At 34.0% G+C, this 22,295-nt stretch overlaps 1 protein-coding gene across 3 annotated transcripts in view; it reads right to left on the minus strand.

Annotated features, from left to right (window-relative positions):
• FCHO2 (FCH and mu domain containing endocytic adaptor 2) overlaps window positions 1-22,295 on the minus strand; it is a 99,522-nt gene that overhangs the window by 43,640 nt on the left and 33,587 nt on the right. For all 3 annotated transcript variants that reach the window (XM_036225439.1, XM_036225441.1, XM_036225440.1), the window contains exons 8-10: window positions 21,907-22,003; window positions 3,776-3,820; window positions 2,110-2,182 (exon numbers count right to left, since the gene is read on the minus strand). In XM_036225439.1, the coding sequence (XP_036081332.1) occupies window positions 2,110-2,182; window positions 3,776-3,820; window positions 21,907-22,003 (215 nt within the window). The remainder of the gene's footprint in view (window positions 1-2,109; window positions 2,183-3,775; window positions 3,821-21,906; window positions 22,004-22,295) is intronic.

Here is a 22,295-nt window from a genome sequence, read left to right on the forward strand (position 1 = left end):
AAAACAAACATAAAGACCAACTTTCTCAATTAACTAGATTTCAAAATGTATCTCCAATGTTATAAAAAGGAATTAGGTTCCATCCCCTTAGCAAAATACTTTCTTAAAGGCTCAAAAAGGACATTTGCAGAAGAGATGGTAACTATAGATATAAATCACTTTGCAACTGGTCTTAATTTGTTAACCAAATACCACTTAGGGTGAAGAAACACTGAAAACAGCAGAAATTCTGAGAAAGTCAGATGATAAGAGCATAACTAGGTAGGAGACAAAAACACTCAATGCACAAACTGTTCTCTTGTATTGCAAATACCAAGTGCCCCAAATATTAAAACCCATGAGGCTGAATATACTAGAGAAGTAAGGATTTTCACCAATTTTCAGCCAATGTTACTGAGTCAACAAATCACTCAAGACTTAATTAGTGTCTCTTCGGTATAAATGGGTTGAGTAATTACAGAAAGAAAGAATTCTTTCATTCCAGTTTGCCTCTAGTTAATCACAGCTCAATGATTCTCAATTCCAGGTGTATATTTGGAACCACATAGGCTGCTTAAAACAAAACAAAAACTGCTGGGGCCTCAAGACTCTAGTTTAATTGGTCTGAGATGGAGCCTGGCATACATTTATTTTAATTTCCCTGGTAGTCTGAATGTGCAGCCAAGGTAGAAAACCTCACTTAGCTAATACTAGTTGAACTTCTTGTATGTTATGTATTCTTTGCACCCTAATTTCTTATTTTTAAAAAAAGGTAAATAGGATTTATACTCCATCCTCCATCTAAATATGACTAATATAGATACTGAAAACATATTAGAGCTTTTTCCTCCTACATTTAACATTTTCCTCCTGTGTGTACAGATGGTCCCCAACTTACGATGGTTCGACTTAAAACACTCTCAACTGATACTCTACCAGTGTACAGACGTTCCTTGATTTATGATGGAATTACAATACACCTATTGTAAGTTGAAAATGCATTTAATACATCTATCCTACCAAACATCATTGCTTAGCCTAGCCTACACCTGAAACATGTTCAGAATATTTACATCTGCCTAAATTTGAAAAACTATCTTGAGTTTTATCTCAAGAATAATTGCTTTTCTCCTCTTCTCGCTAAAAGGAAGAGACACAGATTGGGTATTTTGTAGACATGATAGGATGCAAAAACACAATATCCAAAAAACGCTAGCAACACAGTACACTGTAGAGTGTTGTTTACCCTCAAGATCATGTGGCTGACTAGGAACTGTGGCTGGGCTGCCTGCCACTGCCCATCATCACAAGAGTATCATATCCTACTGCATACTGCTAGCCTGGAAAAAGACCAAAAGTATGGTTTGTACTGAATGCATATCGCTTCAAAGTATGGTTTGTACTGAATGCATATCGCTTGAAAGTATGGTTTGCACTGAATGCATATCGCTTCAAAGTATGGTTTGTACTGAATGCAAACCGCTTCTGCACCACCATAAAGTTGAAAAACCATACGCTGAACCATCGTTAAACAGAGGACCACCTGTACTGTGTTGCCCGTGTTTTTTGGATCTTATGTTCTGAGCCCATTTAAGGTAGGCTAGGCTAAGCTATGTTTGGTAGGTTAGGTGTAGTAAAAATATTTTCAACTTAAAATATTTTCAACTTACGATGGGTTTATCAGGTCATACCTCCATTGTAAATCAAATAGCATCTGTACATCTATAACTATGTGCCTATATGCTTGGAGTTGTCTGGAAGGATTTTCATCAAATTGTTGACTATGAGTTTTTTTTTAGGCATTAAAACTTAGAAGAATATTTAGTTAGCATTTTTAACTTTTCAAAATCTGCATGTATCATATAAGAATATCTTTAAAGTTTTAAAGCTTCAATTTTAAGACATTAAAGCTTTCATATCGAAATTTTAAAATAAGAAAAGTTAATAATTTTAACTAAAAGCAGGGGAGCTGGAAAAATGTATTTAGAAAAGTTTGTATTTCTCACACCTCAGATATATATATATATATATACACTTTGTTATTTCCAAAAGAATTTTTCCTCTTTAAATTCAAAACAAGTCTTAATTATTTATAACAGAGAGTATTTTGACTATATTTAATATACTTACACAGATTCTGCATCCTTTTCCTTTTTAATTATTCCTGGCAAACCAAAAGTCTTTCTTTTCCTTGGTTTTATACCTTAAAACAAATGTATGTTGTTACAGAAACATAATTGTTCCTGATAAATATAAACATACCTTGACAAAATTTGCTTATAACTGTTGATACTAAATTTGGATGAAAAGAAATAAAAGTATGCTAAACTCTAATATTTAAATCAGAGTTATAGTCTTTTTAGACTTTTATGTTAACATAATATAGTCCATTATTCACCAAAAGTTTATAGAACATTCACTTGATCAATAAAATCTCTTCTCTTAAGTCTTCTCCAAGTCACCTCAAGCAAAGTAAGCATTTGCAGATATTTCAAAACTTCAAAGAAAGTACATTATTCACTATATTAGATTTTGTTATAAAGATTAAATCATGTTTCTTGTGTAGAGGGTCATAAAATATGTATGTGGTTTTTTTTTTTGAAAAGATGACACAACAGATCCATTAATAGTATAACATGGAAAACTTGTGGCATTCTTATGTCCGTATGCTATCTAAAGTGTTATAAGTGGATCCTACCATAACTTACACAGGAACAAATATCTCTGTTTTTCCTGATATAGTAGTTCTTCCTCTTCTTGCATGACAAATTTTTTTTAAAGGTCAGTCATGCTATTAATTGTTGATGAAATTCAGTACATAAAACTTAGCTGCTTACGCCGTGAGAACTAGAGCACACCTAAGCTAACTTCCCATCTTACAGATGAGAAAACTCAAGGGTTTTTTTTTTTTTTTTTAAGTCAGTGTTACACAACTAGTGAACACTACAGCCAGGATAAGAATCCAGATGTCTTAGAATAATGTACTTGCTTTCATACAAAACGAGCTCCCTAAACCATACATTTGCATGTCAGGTTGTAATATTTTAAAAATCAAATATACTTTTATTCTCACAGAATAGGTATTTATTTTCTACATTTTACAATAAGAAAGTTGAGGTAGAGAATTTAAATCATTATTTTTGTCAAACAGTTAACTGTAAGTCTAGGCCCCAGAGCTCCTGACTGCTCCAATAATAACTTTATGCACAACAGCAAACCATTTCTGTAAATTCTTACAGAAGTCAAGGAAAAAATAGAAGTTTGCTTTCAAATTATTTCTAGTAGCTCATGAAGTGATATATGTAAAATATGATAAAAACGGCAGGGATCTCTTGGGTTTCACACTATGAAAAACATCAATTTAAACAGAGAGTGTAGACTCTTTCTCCAACTCAAATCATCACCCAATCTGAATGATGGTAATATTAACATTAATGCATAACCACATTAATTACTGAAATGTTAACCTACTATAGAATAAGCATTATACATTAATACGCAGTAATGAGTTTCATGTTTATGACATTAGAATAGTTAACTATGGGTGTCAATGTATATTTGAAAACAAATGTTATATTTAATCTTTTAAAATATATATTCTAACACAAATAATCCTTTGAGCTGACCTATTATTTATTTATTAAGTAAACATAAATAGCTGCAGGCCTTCAAACCACATTGATTTTTTACAACATTCCACAGACATGCTGACACCAATGGATAGAGGCTCCTTTTTATCTGTTCAATAAACAGAAGATATTAGCTAGTTGCCACACATTACAACTAGTCAACTCACCTTCAACTGCACTAGCAGGGTCACATTCTTCAAATTCGATGAGGCCTAAAAAAAAAATGTACACACTTATACACACACACACACACACACACACATGTGTATACATACACACACACCGCTAGTTAAAACCACAAAGCTGGTAGAAAATAATCAGATCGGATCCCATTTACAATAAAGTTGACCCTTGAACAACATGGGTTTGAACTACACAGGTCCACTTATACGAGGTTTTTCTTTTTTGATAAATACCTGTACTGTTTTTGATCCATGGTTGGGAGTGCATGGGTGCAGAGGGCAAATTGTATGCATTGTTCTATACCATTTATATAGGGGACTTGAGCATTCATGGATTTTGGATCTGTGGGGGGTGGTCCTGGAGCCGATCCCCCTTGGATACTGAGGGACAACTTAAGTTTTGGGAGAGTCAAAAGTTATATGCAGATTTTCAACTATGTAGGGGTCAGGGCCCCGAACATTCACATTGTTTTAAGGGTCCACTGTATATATTTTTAAATGTTTTGAAATGTGATCCAGTGTTATTTGATCATGTTAATTAAAATACTGGTAATAACTTTAAAATCAAATAATCCTAACAATGAAAAAAATTAAGACCTACCTATTATGATCACAACTTACTGAAAACCCTTTATATATGATATGATACCACAGAACTGGAGACAGAGATCTAATGTAGTTTCTGCTTTCAAGGAGCTTGCAGTATAGTGGAGAGAAAACAAGTACAGTAAGAAGTTGAATTTCTGGCTATGCTCACAGGAAAGACAAGAGGACCAAGATTATAAAAACAACTAAAATGTAAGCTGGGACCTTGAATGTCTCATTCACCACTGTGAACTGGCAAATAATAGGTCTTATATGTATTTGCTGAACAAATTAATTCATTACATAATTAGTGGTGATAAGATCGCAACACAGATCTCTCTCTGTATCTCAACTGCAGTTCACAGGCACTGGGAAGGGTTTTCATGTGAGGTGATACACACGCAAAGCAAAGTGGACTTATAGGAAAATTAATTTAGCACTTCTATAAAGGATAGATTGCAGAGGGAAAAGCTGATAAAATAGAAACTGGAAAACAAAACAGCCCTGAAATGACAGGTCTGCTGAGACTAGCCACAAAATATGGTATATTTAAAAAATGTAAAATATCAAATTACTTAGGTAGTAAGTAGTAAAAGCATAAGTTACTATTCTACTTAAATATCCTCAAAGCCAAATATCAGACTAAAAAATTATCTTCATTTTAGCTGTTTTATAATATATATACTTATACAAGTCTAGCACTGTTGTGAAATGATTTTTAACGGTAATTGGTACAACCTGCTATATTGAGAAATTTAAAAAGAGCTTGATGTAAAAAGTAGATAATACAGGATTTCATTTCTGGTTCTTCTGAGACATTAAGCTTAACTCTAACTGTGCAAATTCATGATCAAAGTTTTCACTGATCATTTCATTATGAAAAAAAACCACTGATTAAAAAGATTTCTCTACAAACAGGAGTATCTAAAAATATTGGCTATAAGAGCTTTATTGCCCCCACTCTAAGATTTACTTCTTCAGTTCTGGTTTCTATTAAAATAAAGTAGATTAACATTTAGTGATAAGCAGAACAGTCATAAAAGTGAGTTGATAAACAATGCCCTAATGAATTAATTAGCAATACCTTCCATACTAGGGCATTCTTATGATATGAACTTTGTTATGTCAGAATATGACCCAATTAAAAATTTAAGGGCTTCAAGTTCACAATGCATATCTGGAAGCTAAGAATTCATTAAATGAAAGGGTAATGAGTTTATTCTTAGAATCCTTTAGAGACCTAAGTTATCAGTTAACAAAGAGATGAGAACTGAAAGAACAATAAAGGTAAAGAATTTCTATATGTGTATCTAATAATTAGCAACTTTTTACTTGGTGTAAAATTTATGAAGAATGAAAAATCTCTGTCTAAATGACCAATAGCTTATTATGCATTATGAGCTTTATCACTCACTAATAAAGCTTGAGAAAATATAACCATCTGTCAAATAAAAACTGAATTTACCAAAAAAAAAAAAAATTCAGAAATTAGTTAATCAAAAATTCTCCTAAGGATTCTGGGAAACATAGTGGAGTGAGAAACGTCCTCAGATCTCTCCCCTTGAAACAACAATAAGCTAACCATCTAAAACTCAATGAAAAACCACCAAACCGCATACCAGCACGTCTGAGCATAGGATCTGCGCGTAAGAGCTACCACAGGTCAGAACCCCGGGTGTCAGGCGGTGGACTGGGAGAAATAAAGAAGCTGCCTCTCGCAGCCGGAGCTCCCCATAGGAGGAGTGGTAGAGGAAAAGGAGCTGTGACTTCCCTGAACAGCCTTGCCTGGAGGTGCTGTGAGTTCCACGCAATCAGTAGCTGGGCCCAGCCATCAGGGCAGAAAGCAGAGAAGTGGGACAGGACTGCAGAGAAATAGTTGATTTTTACCGGCTGGTTTTGCAAGGCCCCTCTCCCTATACCTTCTGAGACCCAGGGGAATCTAAACAAACGGTGCTGAGACTGTTGCTGACACTGGCAGGGACTGAAACTGAGGGTGATGAGCATGATTAAATATCTATCAAAAATAAAAAGGCATTTTTAAGGCTTTATATAAAGCAGGGATCCAAGAGGTTTAGATGCCACCTACTGGAAATCAAAAGTAAAGCAACTTCTTTGCAGCAGGCTGAAGAGAGACCTTTATATAATAAATTCTCTTTCTGGAAAAATATTAGAATACACTTCCATTAATGCCCAGGTGGAGAAATAGTCCATTAAACACCATGAACAACCAAGGTGACAAGGCATCTCAGAAAGAAAGAGGAAAATTTCCAGAAAATAAGCTTACAGACATTGAAATATGTGACTTAAATAACAGAGGATTCCGGATGGTCCTTCTGAAAAAACTCAGTGAGATCTGAAACAAGCCATATCAACAATTTCAGGAACTGAAAAAACAACTAGATGAGCAGAGCAAGGAGACTGAAACCCTCAAAAAGAACCAAATAGAACTTCTGGAGATGATGAACACACTGCAAGAGTTGAAAAATGAAACAGCAAGCTTGGGAAACAGAGTCGACCAGATGGAAGAAAGGATCAGTGATATCGAAGTCAGAAATCTAGAAATAAATCAAAGGAAGAAAAGAGAAAGGGAAGAATGAAAAATAATGAAAGAGAAATACGAGAACTAGCTGATACCATTAGGAGAGGAAATATAAGAATAATGGGCATTATCAGAGGTGAGGAAAAGGAGCAGGGACTAGAAAGCATTTTCAAATAGTGGATGAGAATTTCCCAAATCTAAGGAATGAGCTGGAGCTTAGAATTCAAGAAGTCAACAGAACACCCAATTATCTCAACCTAAAAAGGCCTTCACCAAGACACACTGTATTAAAATATCAAAAATCAACAACAAAGATAGAATTCTCAGGGCAGCCAGAGAGAAGAAAAAGTAATTTATAAAGGAAAACCCATTAGATTATCATCGAACTTCTCAGCACAAACTTTACAAGCCAGAAAGGAATGGAATCAAATATTTAAACTATTAAGTGAAAGGAACTACCAGCCTCGAATACTGTATCCAGCTAAGCTTTCCATTAGATATGAAGGAGAAATTAAGATCTTTCCAGACATACGAAAATTGAGGGAATTCACTATGAGGCCTGCACTACAGGAAATACTGAAAGGGGTCAGCTCACCTAAAACAAAATGAGAAAAAAAAAAATTAGGAGTAAAGTGACTATCAGGCAAATAGAAGCAGAAGAGTGCAATCCTTACTAAAAACAGGGCATTATAAGCTTATATAATAAGAACAGAACTGCTATAGCAAGACAGCATGAACGTTCAGCATACATAGGGACAAAATGAGATAACAATGACTGAAAAGGGGAGGATTCGAAGATCCAAATTCACAAAGGGGAATGGAGATAAGGCATGCACAGAAGAAAATGGACGAATGTGTGTGTATGTATGTATGTGTATGTATGTGTATGTATATATATATATATATACACACACACATATATATATATGTAACTATCCTTTTCATATTCGTAATGGTAACCACAACAGAAGATTCAGAACTGAAGTATATAACATAAAACAAGAAGAACCAGAGGGAAAACCCGCCAAAGCCAACCAAAATAAAGAAAACAGAAACACAAGGACAAGGAAGCAATGGAAACACCGAGCTACCAGAAAGTAAAAGATAAAATGGCTATAAGAAGACCTCATATTTCAATAATCACCCTAAATGTAAATGGACTGAACTCACCAATAAAAAGGCACAGAGTTGCAGAATGGATCAAAAAACAAAACTCAACCATACGCTGCCTCCAGGAGACAAAGAAAAATACAGACTCCAAGTGAAAGGGTGGAAAATGATATTTCAAGCAAAAGGCATTCAGAAAAAAGCGAGTAGTGGTACTAGTATCAGATGAAACAGACTTCAAAATAAAAACGGTAAAAAGTTATACTGAGCGACACTTCATAATGATAAAGGGAATCATGCGCCAAGAAGACATAACACTTATTAGTATCTATGCTCCCAATTAGGGAGCCCCAAAATATGTAAAGCAATTACTAACAGAACTAAAGTGAGAAACAAACCAAAACACTATCGTAGTAGGGGACCTAAACATCCCACTGTCAGATATAGACATATCATCCAAACAGAAAATCAATAAGGAAATAACATCCTTAAATGATATATTAGACCAACTGGTCTAATACACAGAGCCTTCCATCCTAAAAGAGCTGCTTACACATTCTTCTCTATTGCACATGAAACATTCTCAAGAACTGACCACATACTGGGAAACAGAGATAGCCTCAACAAATATAAGAGGGTTGAAATCATACCAACCATATTCTCTGATCATAATGATTTGAAACTAGAGATCAATTGCAAAAAGAAATCAGGAAGAACCACAAATACATGGAAATTAAACAACATGCTACTGAAGAATAACTGGGTCAGGGAAGAAATAAAAAGAGAGATCAAGAGATATATAGAAATGAATGATAATGATAGTACGACATACCAAAACTTTTGGGACATGGCAAAAGGGGTCATAAGAGGAAAGTTCATATCATTATAGGCCTATCTCCAAAAACAAGAACGAGCCCAAATAAACACCTAATGATTCATCTTAAAAAACTAAAAAGGAAGAACAAATGAAGCCTAAAGTCAGCAGAGGGAAAGGAATAATTAAAATTAGAGCATAAATGAATGAAATTGAAAACAAAAAAAAAAAAAATAGAAAAAATAAATGCAACAAAGATCTGGTTCTTTGAGAAGATTAATAAAACTGACAAACCCCTGGCTAGACTCACTAAAGAAAAAAGAGAAAGGACAGATAAACAAAATCAGGGATGAAAGAGGGGAAATTACAATAGACATTGCAGAAATACAAAAATCATACAAGAATACTATGAAAAAGTATGTAACACCTAATTTAATAACCTAGAAGAAATGGACCAGTACTTAGAAAAATACAATCTTCCTAGACTGAATCAAGAAGATCTGGAAAATCTAAATAGACCAATCAGCAGTATGAAAATTGAAAATCATCAAAAACCTACCAAAAAGTAAAAGTCCAGGACCAGATGGCTTCATCAGTGAATTCTACCAAACATTCAAAGAAGATTTAATACCTATTGCTCTCAAACTCTTCCAAAAAATCGAAGAGGAGGCAATGCTTCCCAACTCATTTTATGAGGTCAATATTACCTTGATACCAAAACCTGGTAAAGATAACACACAAAAAAAGAAAACTACAGACCAATATCTCTCATGAACACAGATGCGAAAATCCTAAATAAGATACTAGCAAACTGAATACAGCAACATATTAAAAAGATTATACACCACAATCAAGTGGGCTTCATCCCAGAGGCACAGGGATAGTTCAACATATGCAAATCAATTAATGTGATACACCACATAAACAAATTAAAAAATAAGAATCATATGATCACATCAATAGATGCAGAAAAAGCCTTTGACAAGATACAGTAACCATTAATGATTAAAACACTTCACAAAATTGGCATAGAAGGAAAGTACCTTAACATAATAAAGGTCATATATGACAAACCCTCAGCCAATATTATATTTAATGGTGAAAAACTAAAGCCTTCCCTCTAAGATCAAGAACAAGGCAAGGCTGTCCACTATTGCCACTGTTACTCAATATAACACTGGAGGTCCTAGCAAGGGCAATCAGGCAAAAGAAAGATATAAAAGACATCCAAATAGGCAATGAAGAAGTCAAACTGTCACTATTTGTGGATGACATGATTCTCTAGGTAGAAAACCCTAAAGACTTTACAGAACACTACTAGAAATAATAAACGAATAGTCTCTTGATACAAAATCAATGTTCAAAAATCCATAACGTTCCTATACTCTAATAATGAAGTGTCAGAAAAAGAAGTAGAAAAAATAATTCCTTTTGCAAGTGCAACAAAAAGAATAAAATATCTAGGAATAAATTCAACGAAACATGTAAAGGATCTATATAATGAAAACTACAAGAACCTATTAAAAGAAATCGAAAAAGATACAAAGAAAGGGAAAGATATTTCGTGTTCTTGGATTGGAAGAATCAAAATAGTTAAAATGACCATATTACCTAAAGCATTATATAGATTTAATGCAATCCCCATCAAAATCCTCCCATCGGCATTTTTTAAAGAAACAGAACAAAAAATCATCAAATTTGTATGGAAGCACAAAAGACCCTGAGTTGCTAAAGCCATCCTGAGAAAAAAGAATGAGGCTGGAGGCATCACTCTGCCTGACTTCAAATTATACTACGAAGTGACAGTAATCAAAATGGCAAGGTACTGGCAGCGAAACAGACACACAGACCAGTGGAACAGAATCGAGTCCCGAAGTAATATAGGCAAATAATTTTTGACAAAAAAGCCAAAAACATACAGTGGAGAAAGGAAAGCCTCTTCAATAAATGGTGCTGGGCAAACTGGAAAACCACCTACAAAAGAATGAAACTAGATTGTTGTCTATCACCACACATCAAAGTTAACTCAAAATGGATTAAGGATCTGAATATAAGACCTGAAACAATAAAATGCACAGAAGACGACATAGGAACGAAACTCAGGAATATTGGACTTAAAGAGGATTTTATGAATTTGACCTCACAGGCAAAAGAAATTAAAGCAAAAATAAATGAATGGGACTACATAAAACTGAAAAACTTCTGCTCAGCAGAAGAAATTGTCAACAGGGTAAAGAGACAACCATCTGAATGAGAAAACATATTTGCAAGCAACGCCTCTGATAAGAGCCTGATATCCAAAATATACAAAGAACTCATATGACTCAATAACAACAAAAACAAACGATCCAATCAAAAAATGGGCAGAGGACTTGAACAGACACTTCTCCCTAGAACAAACAAATGGCCAACAAATATATGAAAATATGCTCAACATCATCAGCTATTAGGGAAATGCAAATCAAAACCACAATGAGATATCATCTCACACCTGTTAGAATAGCTATAATCAACAGGACAAGTAATGATGAATGTTGGAGAAGATGCGGAGAAAAAGGAACCCTCACAAACTGCTGATGGGACAGCCACTATGGAAAACTAAGAATTGATTTACCATATGATCCAGCAATACCCTCAAGGACTTGAAAACTCATATCCGTAAAGATATTTGCACATCGATGTTTGTAGTAGCATTAATTACGGTGGCCAGGACATGGAAGCAACCAAAGTGTTCTACAACAGATAATTGGCAAAAGAAGCTGTAGTACATATTTACAATGGAATCTTACTCAGCCACAAGAAGAGATGAATTATTGCCATTTGCCACAACATGGATGGACCTGAAAATAATCATACTAAGCAAAATAGGCCAGACAGAAAAAGTTGAAAATTACATGATATTACTTACATGTGGGATATAAACCTAAAAGCAACAAATGAACAGGACAAGCTGAGACTCATGGACATGGACTATAGACTAGTGGTTATCAGAGGATAGGGGGTGGGGGAAGAGGGGGATAACGGGGTAAAGGGGGTCAAATATATGGTAGCTAAAGGAATCTGGACTTTGGGTAGTAAACACAATAGAATATACAAATGTGAAATTATAATGTACACCTGAAAATTATATAATTGTATTAACCAACGTTATCCCGTTTACCTTAAAAAAATAAAATAAAATAAATTTTCCTATACAGTAACACAGCTCATAATTTTTGCCCAGTAACTATTACTACTCAGGCTATAGGCTTCATTCTAGAGAAAAAACAAAACACCAATGCCAAAAAAAAATACATTATTTACAAATATTTTAAAATATAGCATTGAGAAACTTTTATAACATCACCTTAGCAAATATGATATATGTTCTTTTAAGATTTTTGATGCCTTCATATATGTGAAAATAGCAAAGGCATCCCTTAACTCTATAAAAATCGATCCCTTCAAACAAAATTCTACATGTTTCTTCACAAAACCTTTTCCTTATACCAGATATGTCTTGACTGCTTTTCTCTTTTATCTTGCCTATATATCCTCTTAAAATTCATTTGAAATAAGTTGTCCAATAAAAATAAACTATTCAAAATGACATTTTTGAAGTATAAGATGCCAAATCCTTTCAAATTGTAAAATAAATATTACAATTTTTAAACAGAGTACCATCTACATATAAGCTTTTCTATAAAAGATTGAAATACCAAGTTTCCGGTATAATAAACTAAATATACCCTTAAAAAAACAAATCAAGCGTGAAAAATATTTTTTTTTCTAAATGGCACATGCTCCACATGCTGCTTCACATGGCAAAGCTTTGCGTGCCTGGCTCAGTGCCAGCCGACAGCTCAGCTGGATATCAATGCACATTCTGACCCCCCTTGTAGCATGTCATTTCTGAACTGTTTCACAAGTAGAAAGTTTATTCAGCATCTCCTGCAAATGCAGTCCACTGCCCATCATTCCACTATTTAATCATAAGACAAGTTACTTTTCTTGACAGTAACAAAGCCAGCGTGAGAGTCAGAAAGAATAGCTTGCTACAACTGGAATTTCAACTCTTTTAGGCTCAATTAATTCTGTTGTCAAAATAAATAACTGCTTTTAGTGCTTAGATTTTACGTTGGGCCACAAGGGCAATTTAGTTTGTATAAAAGCAACTAAGACCATTTTGGCTCTGTCTCCTGATGCTCTTTTACACATTATGGAAAAATGCCATTATGGGTTCAATTAAAGGCAGAAGAAATTATAGGCAGACCTCCAAGAGGTCAGTGATCCAAAGCAAAACAATTCTTACATATGATGTTTTAATCATCAGGTAGAAATAAATTAATACTATCAAAAGAGAAGAAAGTCAACTACTTAAAGAATTCATCCAAATCTAATATGGATGAAAACTTTTAAGATATGTTAGGAAAGACAATTTATTTAACAGTTACCTTTAATCACAAATATTCTGTGAAATGAGGTACAGTATTAAAAAATGTGAAATGTTTAATAGTTTCTATTGTTTTGAAATCAATTCTAAATCTCAGGCCACCAACAAGGCAAACTTGCAATTTTGTCTAGTTAAAAATTGGTCTCAAAATTCAACAACTCTGGGCTACCTAAATTATGCATATTCCTGAATATGTCCAATGAAAACCACCAAACGCTTGGTTCTAATTAGTAGCCAAAGTAAAACATACAAACATGCTCAGACCCCAAAGTGTAATGAAAAGAATGATGATAATGAAGGGGGTAGGGAAAGAGAGAGGAGTAAGATGGGGACAGAGAGAGAGAGAGAGAATGAGAATGAGTGTGAGTGTTTGAGACTAAATAATGAGAGTCAATGACACATTCTCAAACTTGCTACTGAGTCTGTGGAACGCAACACGGCCACATTCCTACAATGTCTGAGATGGTGAACCAAACAAGCTAACATAGCTGAAAATCCAGCATCAAATCCAACTTGCGGTAATATGTAAAGGGCATGAAGGCTCAAGTTCTGGTTTTACTGCGTGCCTGCCAGCTGATTACCTTGGACTAGTTAACTTACTCTTTTGGAACTCAGATCATATTATTTTCATAAACAGTACAGTGATGATAATACCTTTGGTTATATTTGTTTTCACTCTATATATACCTTTACAGTTTTTTTTTCTTTTTTTCGCTTGCTAAATCATTTAAAAGTAAACTGCAACATCAATGCCACTGCAAGAATATTTCAATAAAGAGCTTGTAGAAAAAACTCCCTCAATCCAGTAGTTCCAAACCCCAACTCCTAGTTAAATCTCCAGTGGTACATGAGTCAGAATCACCTGAAGGGTTTGTGCAACCACAAAATTCTGGGCCCCACTCCCAGAGTGTCCTACTGGGAAGATCTAGGTTGGTGCTGAGGAATTTGCATTTTAAACAAATTCCCAGGTGATACTCATGTTACTGGGATCACACTTTGAAAATTACAGTCCTAGGGAATTTCTGGGTCCATTCAGTAAGTCTAGACAGTGGTTCTTCAATTTTATTGTGCAGATTATAATTCAGTAGGCTTGGGGTAGGATTTGAGAATGTACATTTATAATAGGCATCCAGTGATGTAATACTCCACATTCTCAACAATGGCTACACATTAGAAGCAGATGGGGAGCTATAAAATACTATACAGTGATACCAAGGGCCTGCCCTAGACCAATAAAATCAGTATTTCTGGGGCAGTGCACTCACTGTCTATACATGGAAGAAAGGAAAGGGGAAAGAGGAAAAGGGAAGGAAAGGAGAGAAAAAGAGAGAAATAAAATGAGAAATTAAAGGGAAAAAGAAAAAAAATTCCATGAATGATTCTCAAATATACCCAAGGCTTGAGGACCAGTGATGAGGCAAACTTAGAAACCATGGTCTTAAATCAAAGAAACAGAATTTTAACCATGGAAGTTCAGTCACTGAAAAAAACCTTCCGAATTTTCATTTAGTTCTCCAAACGTAGAATCTTAGCACTGAAATATAATTTCCTACATCCAAAATCTGACACTGCCTCCATATCCCCAGACTGCCATCATATTTTCACCCTCTGTGATCCTGATAAAACCTTGAGAATTATACCCAGCTCACTATAATCTCTCTTCTCTGGGAACATCCCTTCTCCATAAGTGGTGCAGAAGCCATGTTTATACTGTATAACCTACTCAGAATTCACTGGACTAGAAGGATTACCTACCCAAGATTACTTGGACCAGATTCTTTCTCCCAGAAATTTGGAAGGAGACAAAAACCTGGGTTAATCCTGAGCTGTGGCTGCAATTAGAGAACAAGTAAAAGTACCTATAAATTACTGGGAAGTCACCTTATGTCATGTGCCTTGAAAAGCAAAGAAAGACATTCTGTGAAGAAAAAAAAAAAAAAAGCACAGCAGTAGACATGCTGAGATCAGATAAAGTAAAAACGATATCTACTGTGCCTACAGATTTGGGTTTCCTTCTGCAGCCTGGCTATATTACTGATTTTGGGTCCTTGGGATACCTCAGTTTCTTTCCAATAAATTTAAATTCAAATTGGCTTGAGTTAGTTCCTTTTACATACTGCAAAAAGAACTAAAACTCTGTCCTTATTATTAAGCACATGTAAAAATTATAATCATCTTACCTTACATTTTTACATCTATTTTCTTGCCAGGTTTTCTACATTTAACATTTTTAATGGCTACTTCAAATTAATCAACTAAGCTTTCGATAAACAAAGCCTGCTCAAAACAGTTTAATCTTTTATTTACCATTTAGGATTATTATGAGAATTGGTTATTGTGCTGTGATATGACATATAGGTGAGGATGTCAGATTAAGTGATTTCTGAACCCAAGAACAGCAGAACTGCCTTTTGAAAAAAGATTATATAGTGTTATGAGCTACGTAATTCTAATGTATCAGGACATACCTGTGACTATACTACACAAAAAATGTATTCTCTAACACTGGGGTAGGTAAATGCTTTCTGTAGAAAGATACTAAGTCTTTTGGACTCTGTGGGCCATAAGGTCTGTCACAACTACTGACTTCTGCTGTTGTATGCAATGTAAAAGCAGCCACAAGCAATACATAAACAAGTGTGACTGTTCAAAAAGTTTCTTATGGACACTTAAATCTGATTTTTGTAATTTTCATGTATCACAAAATACTACTCTTTTGATTTTTTGCCCTAATCATTTAAAAATGTAAACCCATTCTTTGCTTGTAGGCCTCACTAAAATAAGCATAGCTAAATTTGGCTCAATGGCCATGGTTTGCCAACTCATGCTCTAAAAGACATAAAAGGAAATCATTAATGTGGGAAATCGATCCTGTGGTTAGGACACAATCTGTGGAGGTATACTCCTTCATAAAGTGAAGATTTTCAATTTTATTTTCTTTGAGGGCTCTCTTTTACTCTTCTGTTTGTGCTCATCTACATTATCTTCTCCCCTGATCATCATTCATTCTTCTTTCCTCTTTCTCTGGTCATTCTCCCTTTCTATCAAACAGAAAAACCAAGTAATCACAGCATATCTGGTGTGGTTTATGGGTTTTTGGTTCTTCTTAACTATTTTTAATTTTGCTTTCTACATAAGGGTTTCTGATTCTCTGATTTAAAAAACTTTGGTGTGGGCAGTGTAAGTGGCTCTATTTACAAAGTCCTTGATGGGTCTGCAAAGAAGATCACTAGATTTAACTTTAAAATTATTTGCTTTATCCTACACTTTAAAATAATATACCTAATGTAGAAGCTAAAATATTCCAAATATCTAAACTAATCAATTTCATTTAAGCATTCTAAGCATTCTCATTTTTCCCTTTTTCTTTGTGGCTGTTTTTTGTCTACCTTTCTCAGGCTTTTCCTATTTTTATTTTTTAAATACATCAGAGTCTCCGGAAGTCCTCAAATGGAAGCTATAAACCTATAATAAAAATACAAACAAACTTATCAACAAAATCTTTTGTTTAAACATATTACACACTGGCCTAACAATTTTATTTATTTATCCTTTTGTTTCTTGTAAATGGAAACCTGCTGAACTTTTAAGAATGATTAATAGCAAGTATACCATAAAATTACCAGAATGAATATAAAACAGGAAATTTAAAAAATATGGAGTTTAAAAACAGACTCACAAATATAGTGGACAATTTGGTGCCAGACAGAGGGGAGGGGCACTGGGGAGCTGGGAGGATGGGGTGAAGGGTTAAAAAAGTACAAGCTGCGGGGTGGGGGAGGATGCAGAGTACAGCAGAGGGAATGCAGTTAACATTAATATGATGGTTAGGTGGAGGGCCAGGGGAGGGAGGGAGCAATTGAGGGGATCGTTTTATGAACTATATAGATGTCTAATAATGTACTGTATACTTGAAACTAATTTAAATAAATATTTTTAAAAATAAATTAGCAAAAAAAAAAAACCCGTAAGAGCAGGAATTAAAGCACAGGAAAGGAAAGCAAATGGTCAAACTGTCAATCTAGGTTATCTAGAGCTTTCTAAAAGGTGAACTTAATGGTGGCTCTCTTAGTCGTGTACCTGGTAATTGTTTACTTGAGATGGATATCTTTGAAATGGATGCAATTAAAAGCTTACTGTCATGCAATCAATCAAAAAAGCTAATTGTCAGGCACACTTCATTCAGTGAGGTAAACCCTTCGGTTCCTCTTAAAAATATTTTTAGAGGGGAGAGGGAGGAGAAAGGGGGGTGGTGGACAGGGAAAAAAATTTAAATGATTTCTTCAATTAAAAAAATAAAAAATTAAAAAATATTTTGACATATATTTCTTGTATCTATGGGTAGCATCATTTTTCATGTTTCAAACATTTGCATAAGTAGTAACATACGCTATTTCCTTTGTGAAACTTGCTTTTTTCTTCTCATCGCTATGCTAAATTCTGTCTATGTTGATATATACTGATCTCTCAGACTGCACCATCCAGTCCTGTGGCCAGTGGCCATATTTGGCTACTGAGCACTAGAAATGTGGCTATTCGAATTGAGATGTGCTGTAGATGTAAAATACATGCTGGAGTTCTAAGACAGTATGAAAAACAGTAAAATACTTATAATAATTTTTGATATTAAATGTTGAAATGGTAATATTTTAAATATACTACTTCAAAAAACTACGTATTAAGATTTAAAAAATTTGGAGTTTAATCTCCTTTGGTAACTGAAATACATGAGAATGAGTAGAATACTAGGATCATGTCATTTAAGACACAGACGTTCAAAATTAGAAAACACCTGTTTCTTCACGACTCTAAGACCACAGGTGCTTTGCTATCCCAAGCATCTACTTACAGTGACTCAAATTCCAGAAGAGTCAGGCACTACTATACTTAAAAAGTAATGATAAAAACAGTATGGAGTTTCCACAAAAAATTAAAAATAGAACTACCACAAATTAGGAGATGATAGTTGGGCATGGGGAGGGGAGCACAGCAGAGGGAATGCAGAGAAAGACAAATACTGGATGATCTCACTTATATGTGAAATCTGGAAGGAAAAAAAAAGAACTCATAGACAAAAAACTAGTGGTTGCCAGAGGTGGAGAGAGAAGGGTGGGCAAAACGGGTAAAAGTGGTTAAAAGGTACAAACTTCCAATTATAAGATTTAAAAGAAAAAAAAAAGATTTAAAAATCCTGGAGATATAATACACAGCATGGTGACTACAGTTAAAAATACTGTATTGTATATTTGAAAGCTACCAAGAAAGTAGTGCTTAAAAGTTCTTACCACAAAAAAAATTTTAACTATGTGTGGAGATAGATATTAGCTAAACTCACTGGTAATCATTTTGTAATATATACATATATCAAATCATTATAAACTAATACAATATTACGTCAATTATATCTCAATTAAAAATTAATGACAAAAATGTCAGTACATATAATAGGTAGTATAAAAGTCTCAAATGAATAGAAAAAAAATTTAATGCTCTCAAAGTATTTGAATTATATAGAAGAATTGGAGACAAAGTTAGAGGTTATACCTTTCAACAGATAAAATTAACTAAAGAAAAACTAGTCTTTTTTCAGAGCAAGAGAAATAGGTGAACTTACAGATTTATATATTTTTAAAGAAAGGGGCCTTTCTTTAAAATGTGTCTCCCACAGGATGAAAATTAGTTTAGAAAGGAATTTAACCACCAGAGGGGGCCCTTACCAAACAGGAGAAATAAAATGTTAACAGCAAACAATAGTAAAGACACAGTTAAAGGTTAGAACATACCTTACAATACAAAAATCTTTCAATTCTATGAATTCTATACGATCACATGTAAAATTCTGATTGTTATTTTTCTGAGAAACACAAAATTTTATCATTGCAATGGAATCCCAAACTCATTTGTTCATGTGCCTGTAAGCTGAACAAACATGTGAAAGCTGCAACTAGTCACCCACAACAAGTCAAATAGAGAGGTAATATTTATCCCTACACTCCACCCTACACCCCCCTCCTTTTTTTAAAGTTAGTTCTAGGACTCCCAATCACCTATATACACAATGTCAACAGTCATCCTCAAACAGCCACCTAATTCTGGGTCTGGTGATTCCAGGAAAGCCTATGTTATCACCACTTTTGGATTTCCTCTTATCTTTTACCATTTAGCTACAAGAATTTTCTACATGTCTTAGGATATCTTGAGGCCAGTAAATTTAAATTTATAAAGAAACAATATCCATTATTAGTTACCTATTAACCAAGAATGTGTTAATCTTTGAAAATAGCACTTATTAAGTAAATGTAACATCTCATGTAAACTCCACAACAACCCCGTGAGGTAGGTACAGTTATTATCCTCACTTTACAGAGTCTCAATGCTAGTAAAGAGTAGACCACAAACTACAGGGCTAAGTACTGTGCCATACCACAGATAAGAAAATTGAAACTTTTATTGAGGTAATTGTAGATTCACATATAGTTGTTTAAAAAAATACAGAAAGTCCTTGTACATTTTGCCTGATTTCCTACAATAACATTTTGTGAAAGTATGATATAATGTCACAAACAGGATACTGATAATATAATCTACCAACCTTATTCAGATGTCTAAGCACTTTTACCCAGACAATAAATACATCTTTGCTTTTATTCTATCAACAGTTCTAAATGCTCTATGTAAAAAAGTCTATTTATTCCCCAATTGTTCTTATCTCTCTTAACTGGTCTTCGCTTATAATTTTATTTTTTTCCAAGGAATTTTGGAATTTCTCACTATTCTGTAGTTATGTATCTCAACATCCTCATTCTCTTTAGAAATATGTAAACTCATTTAGTTTATTCTAATTGCTCCAAAGCATGGGCCTTGGGGTTGAGAATTCTGTCATTTAATCCCAGCTCTACCATGTACTAATTCAGGCAATTCATTTAACCTCTTAACATTTCTCTCATCTGAAAAATGAGAATAATAGTACCTACTTTCAAAGAGCTGTTGAAGATCAAAGTTTGGCTACAAAGTAGTTAGCACAGTACATGGCAGAGAATTAAGTACTCACTAAAAATTTTAACCTTAATTTACTATTCCCTTACCAAGACTTTTCAAATAGCAAATCCATCCATCCAACCTCCTTAATATCCTAACCTTACCATTATATGCCTATCTGTTCATTCAACAAAAATGTACTACTGTTTATACATAAAGAAGATAAACAGATGAATCAAATATATAACTTTACTTCACAAGTACACAATTATGGAAATTTAAGATAGCAACAAAGCTGAAAAAAAAAAAAGGTACTGTTAAAAGTTCTCTGACACTGTTGATGGAGGAAGTAACACATGACCTTTTTAGAGTTAATTCATTAGACAAATAAATAGGAAGACAGAGGATAGGAAAGGAATGGGATTTAGCGTTTTCTAAGATAAGAACATAAGGGTAACTAGGGTAGCAAGGGAAAAAAGGGGCTTGTATAGGAAACAGCAAACAGTTCAGGCTGCCTGCACTAAAGAGTATCCATAAAGGAATAATGGAAAGTGAGACTAAAGACTGGTCAGGACCTGATCCTAAAGGGCTTTGAATCCAAGTCCAAAGTCAAATTCATTCTGTCTATAATGAAAAGTCAGATTCATGAGTAGTGCAATTATGAGTTCATAATTGTATAGTAAAAACATGAATGTGCTATAACATGTAAAATGGATTAGAGATGAAATAGCTGCTGTCAGTATTTAGAAACTTGCTGGTGCAATTAATCAAGTAAGCAGAGAACGCATGGAAAGATCTGAAAGAGAAAAAATACTAACATAATTGAATCACTATGATTTGAAACAAAATGTGGGAAGAACGAGAAAGTCAATATGACAGACTTCAAGCCTTATTTCTGTGAACTGCACTGAAGAAAAAAGACTCTTGGACTTCACTAAAAATCACTTATCTACTTTCCTAAATTCCACACCATATTTTAACTTCTTTACTGGACTGAATTATTTTTACCTGTGGAGTGAAACAAATATCTTGCAAGAACGTGGTGGTGTAACTAATAAATAGATTAAAGAAATCTGGAAAACTATAAGTATGATGAACAGGAGAAGAAAATGGGCTACTTATTACATTTGATATATCCTAACATGCTTATTAAAAATAAGATTCAGGATACCTGTAATCACTTGTTCATAAAATAGAAACCAGGATTCCTGCATTTAATTGTTCACTAGTGTCAAAAACAGTGCCAGAAATACTGTTAGCACTCAATATATTTGTTGAATGAATATGTAAATGAAAGAGAAAAAAGTTATTAAATTTTAAGAAAGGTTCTTTGTTGGCCTCAATGCTATGAATACTTAATATTCTCTCCTACTTTTCCTCTTACTAAAATTGCTAACTTATTCAAAAATATAAACTGCAATATATTAATTTAATAAAGGTTATAACATTTTAAGTAATACTAAGTTATTAACCACTAAAGTTTAAAACAAAAATCTTAATTTAACATATCACCAGACATGAAGTAAATGATACCTGAAATTTTACACAAATTTTTAAGTATCTCTCAAGTGCCACTTTGCAGTTTTGGAATTTAAAGGCAAACACATTTGTTGCTAGATAGGAAATCTGAATACATTTCCTTGCAGACTTTGTCATCTTACCAGGTCTTTCTTTCCCAGTGCCTTTTGACTCAGCAAATTTTTGTATCAAGCTTTCAACTGTAGTGTTAGCCATGTTATTTATAAATTCTTCGTGGACCTATTCGAACAAGATAAAGATAAATTCTTTTTCCATAAGTATTCTTGCCATGTATCAGACAAAACTTCCACAATTAAACTATATTACACAAAAATACATATTTTTTGAATCCAGAGCCTTTGAGAACTTTCATTTACTTAACATATTCTGTCACCTAACTTATAGTGGGTACCAACCACTGCTTACATGAACCCCTTAAGATATGGCTGCATGGCCTTAGAAGTAAAGACCAATTCCTGTTCACATCTTGGAATGTTTTAGAGATAATTCTTACAAATAAAACTTACATAAG

The sequence above is a fragment of the Rousettus aegyptiacus genome, unplaced genomic scaffold (assembly GCF_014176215.1).
Source record: "Rousettus aegyptiacus isolate mRouAeg1 unplaced genomic scaffold, mRouAeg1.p scaffold_m13_p_8, whole genome shotgun sequence".
Lineage (NCBI taxonomy): Eukaryota > Metazoa > Chordata > Mammalia > Chiroptera > Pteropodidae > Rousettus > Rousettus aegyptiacus.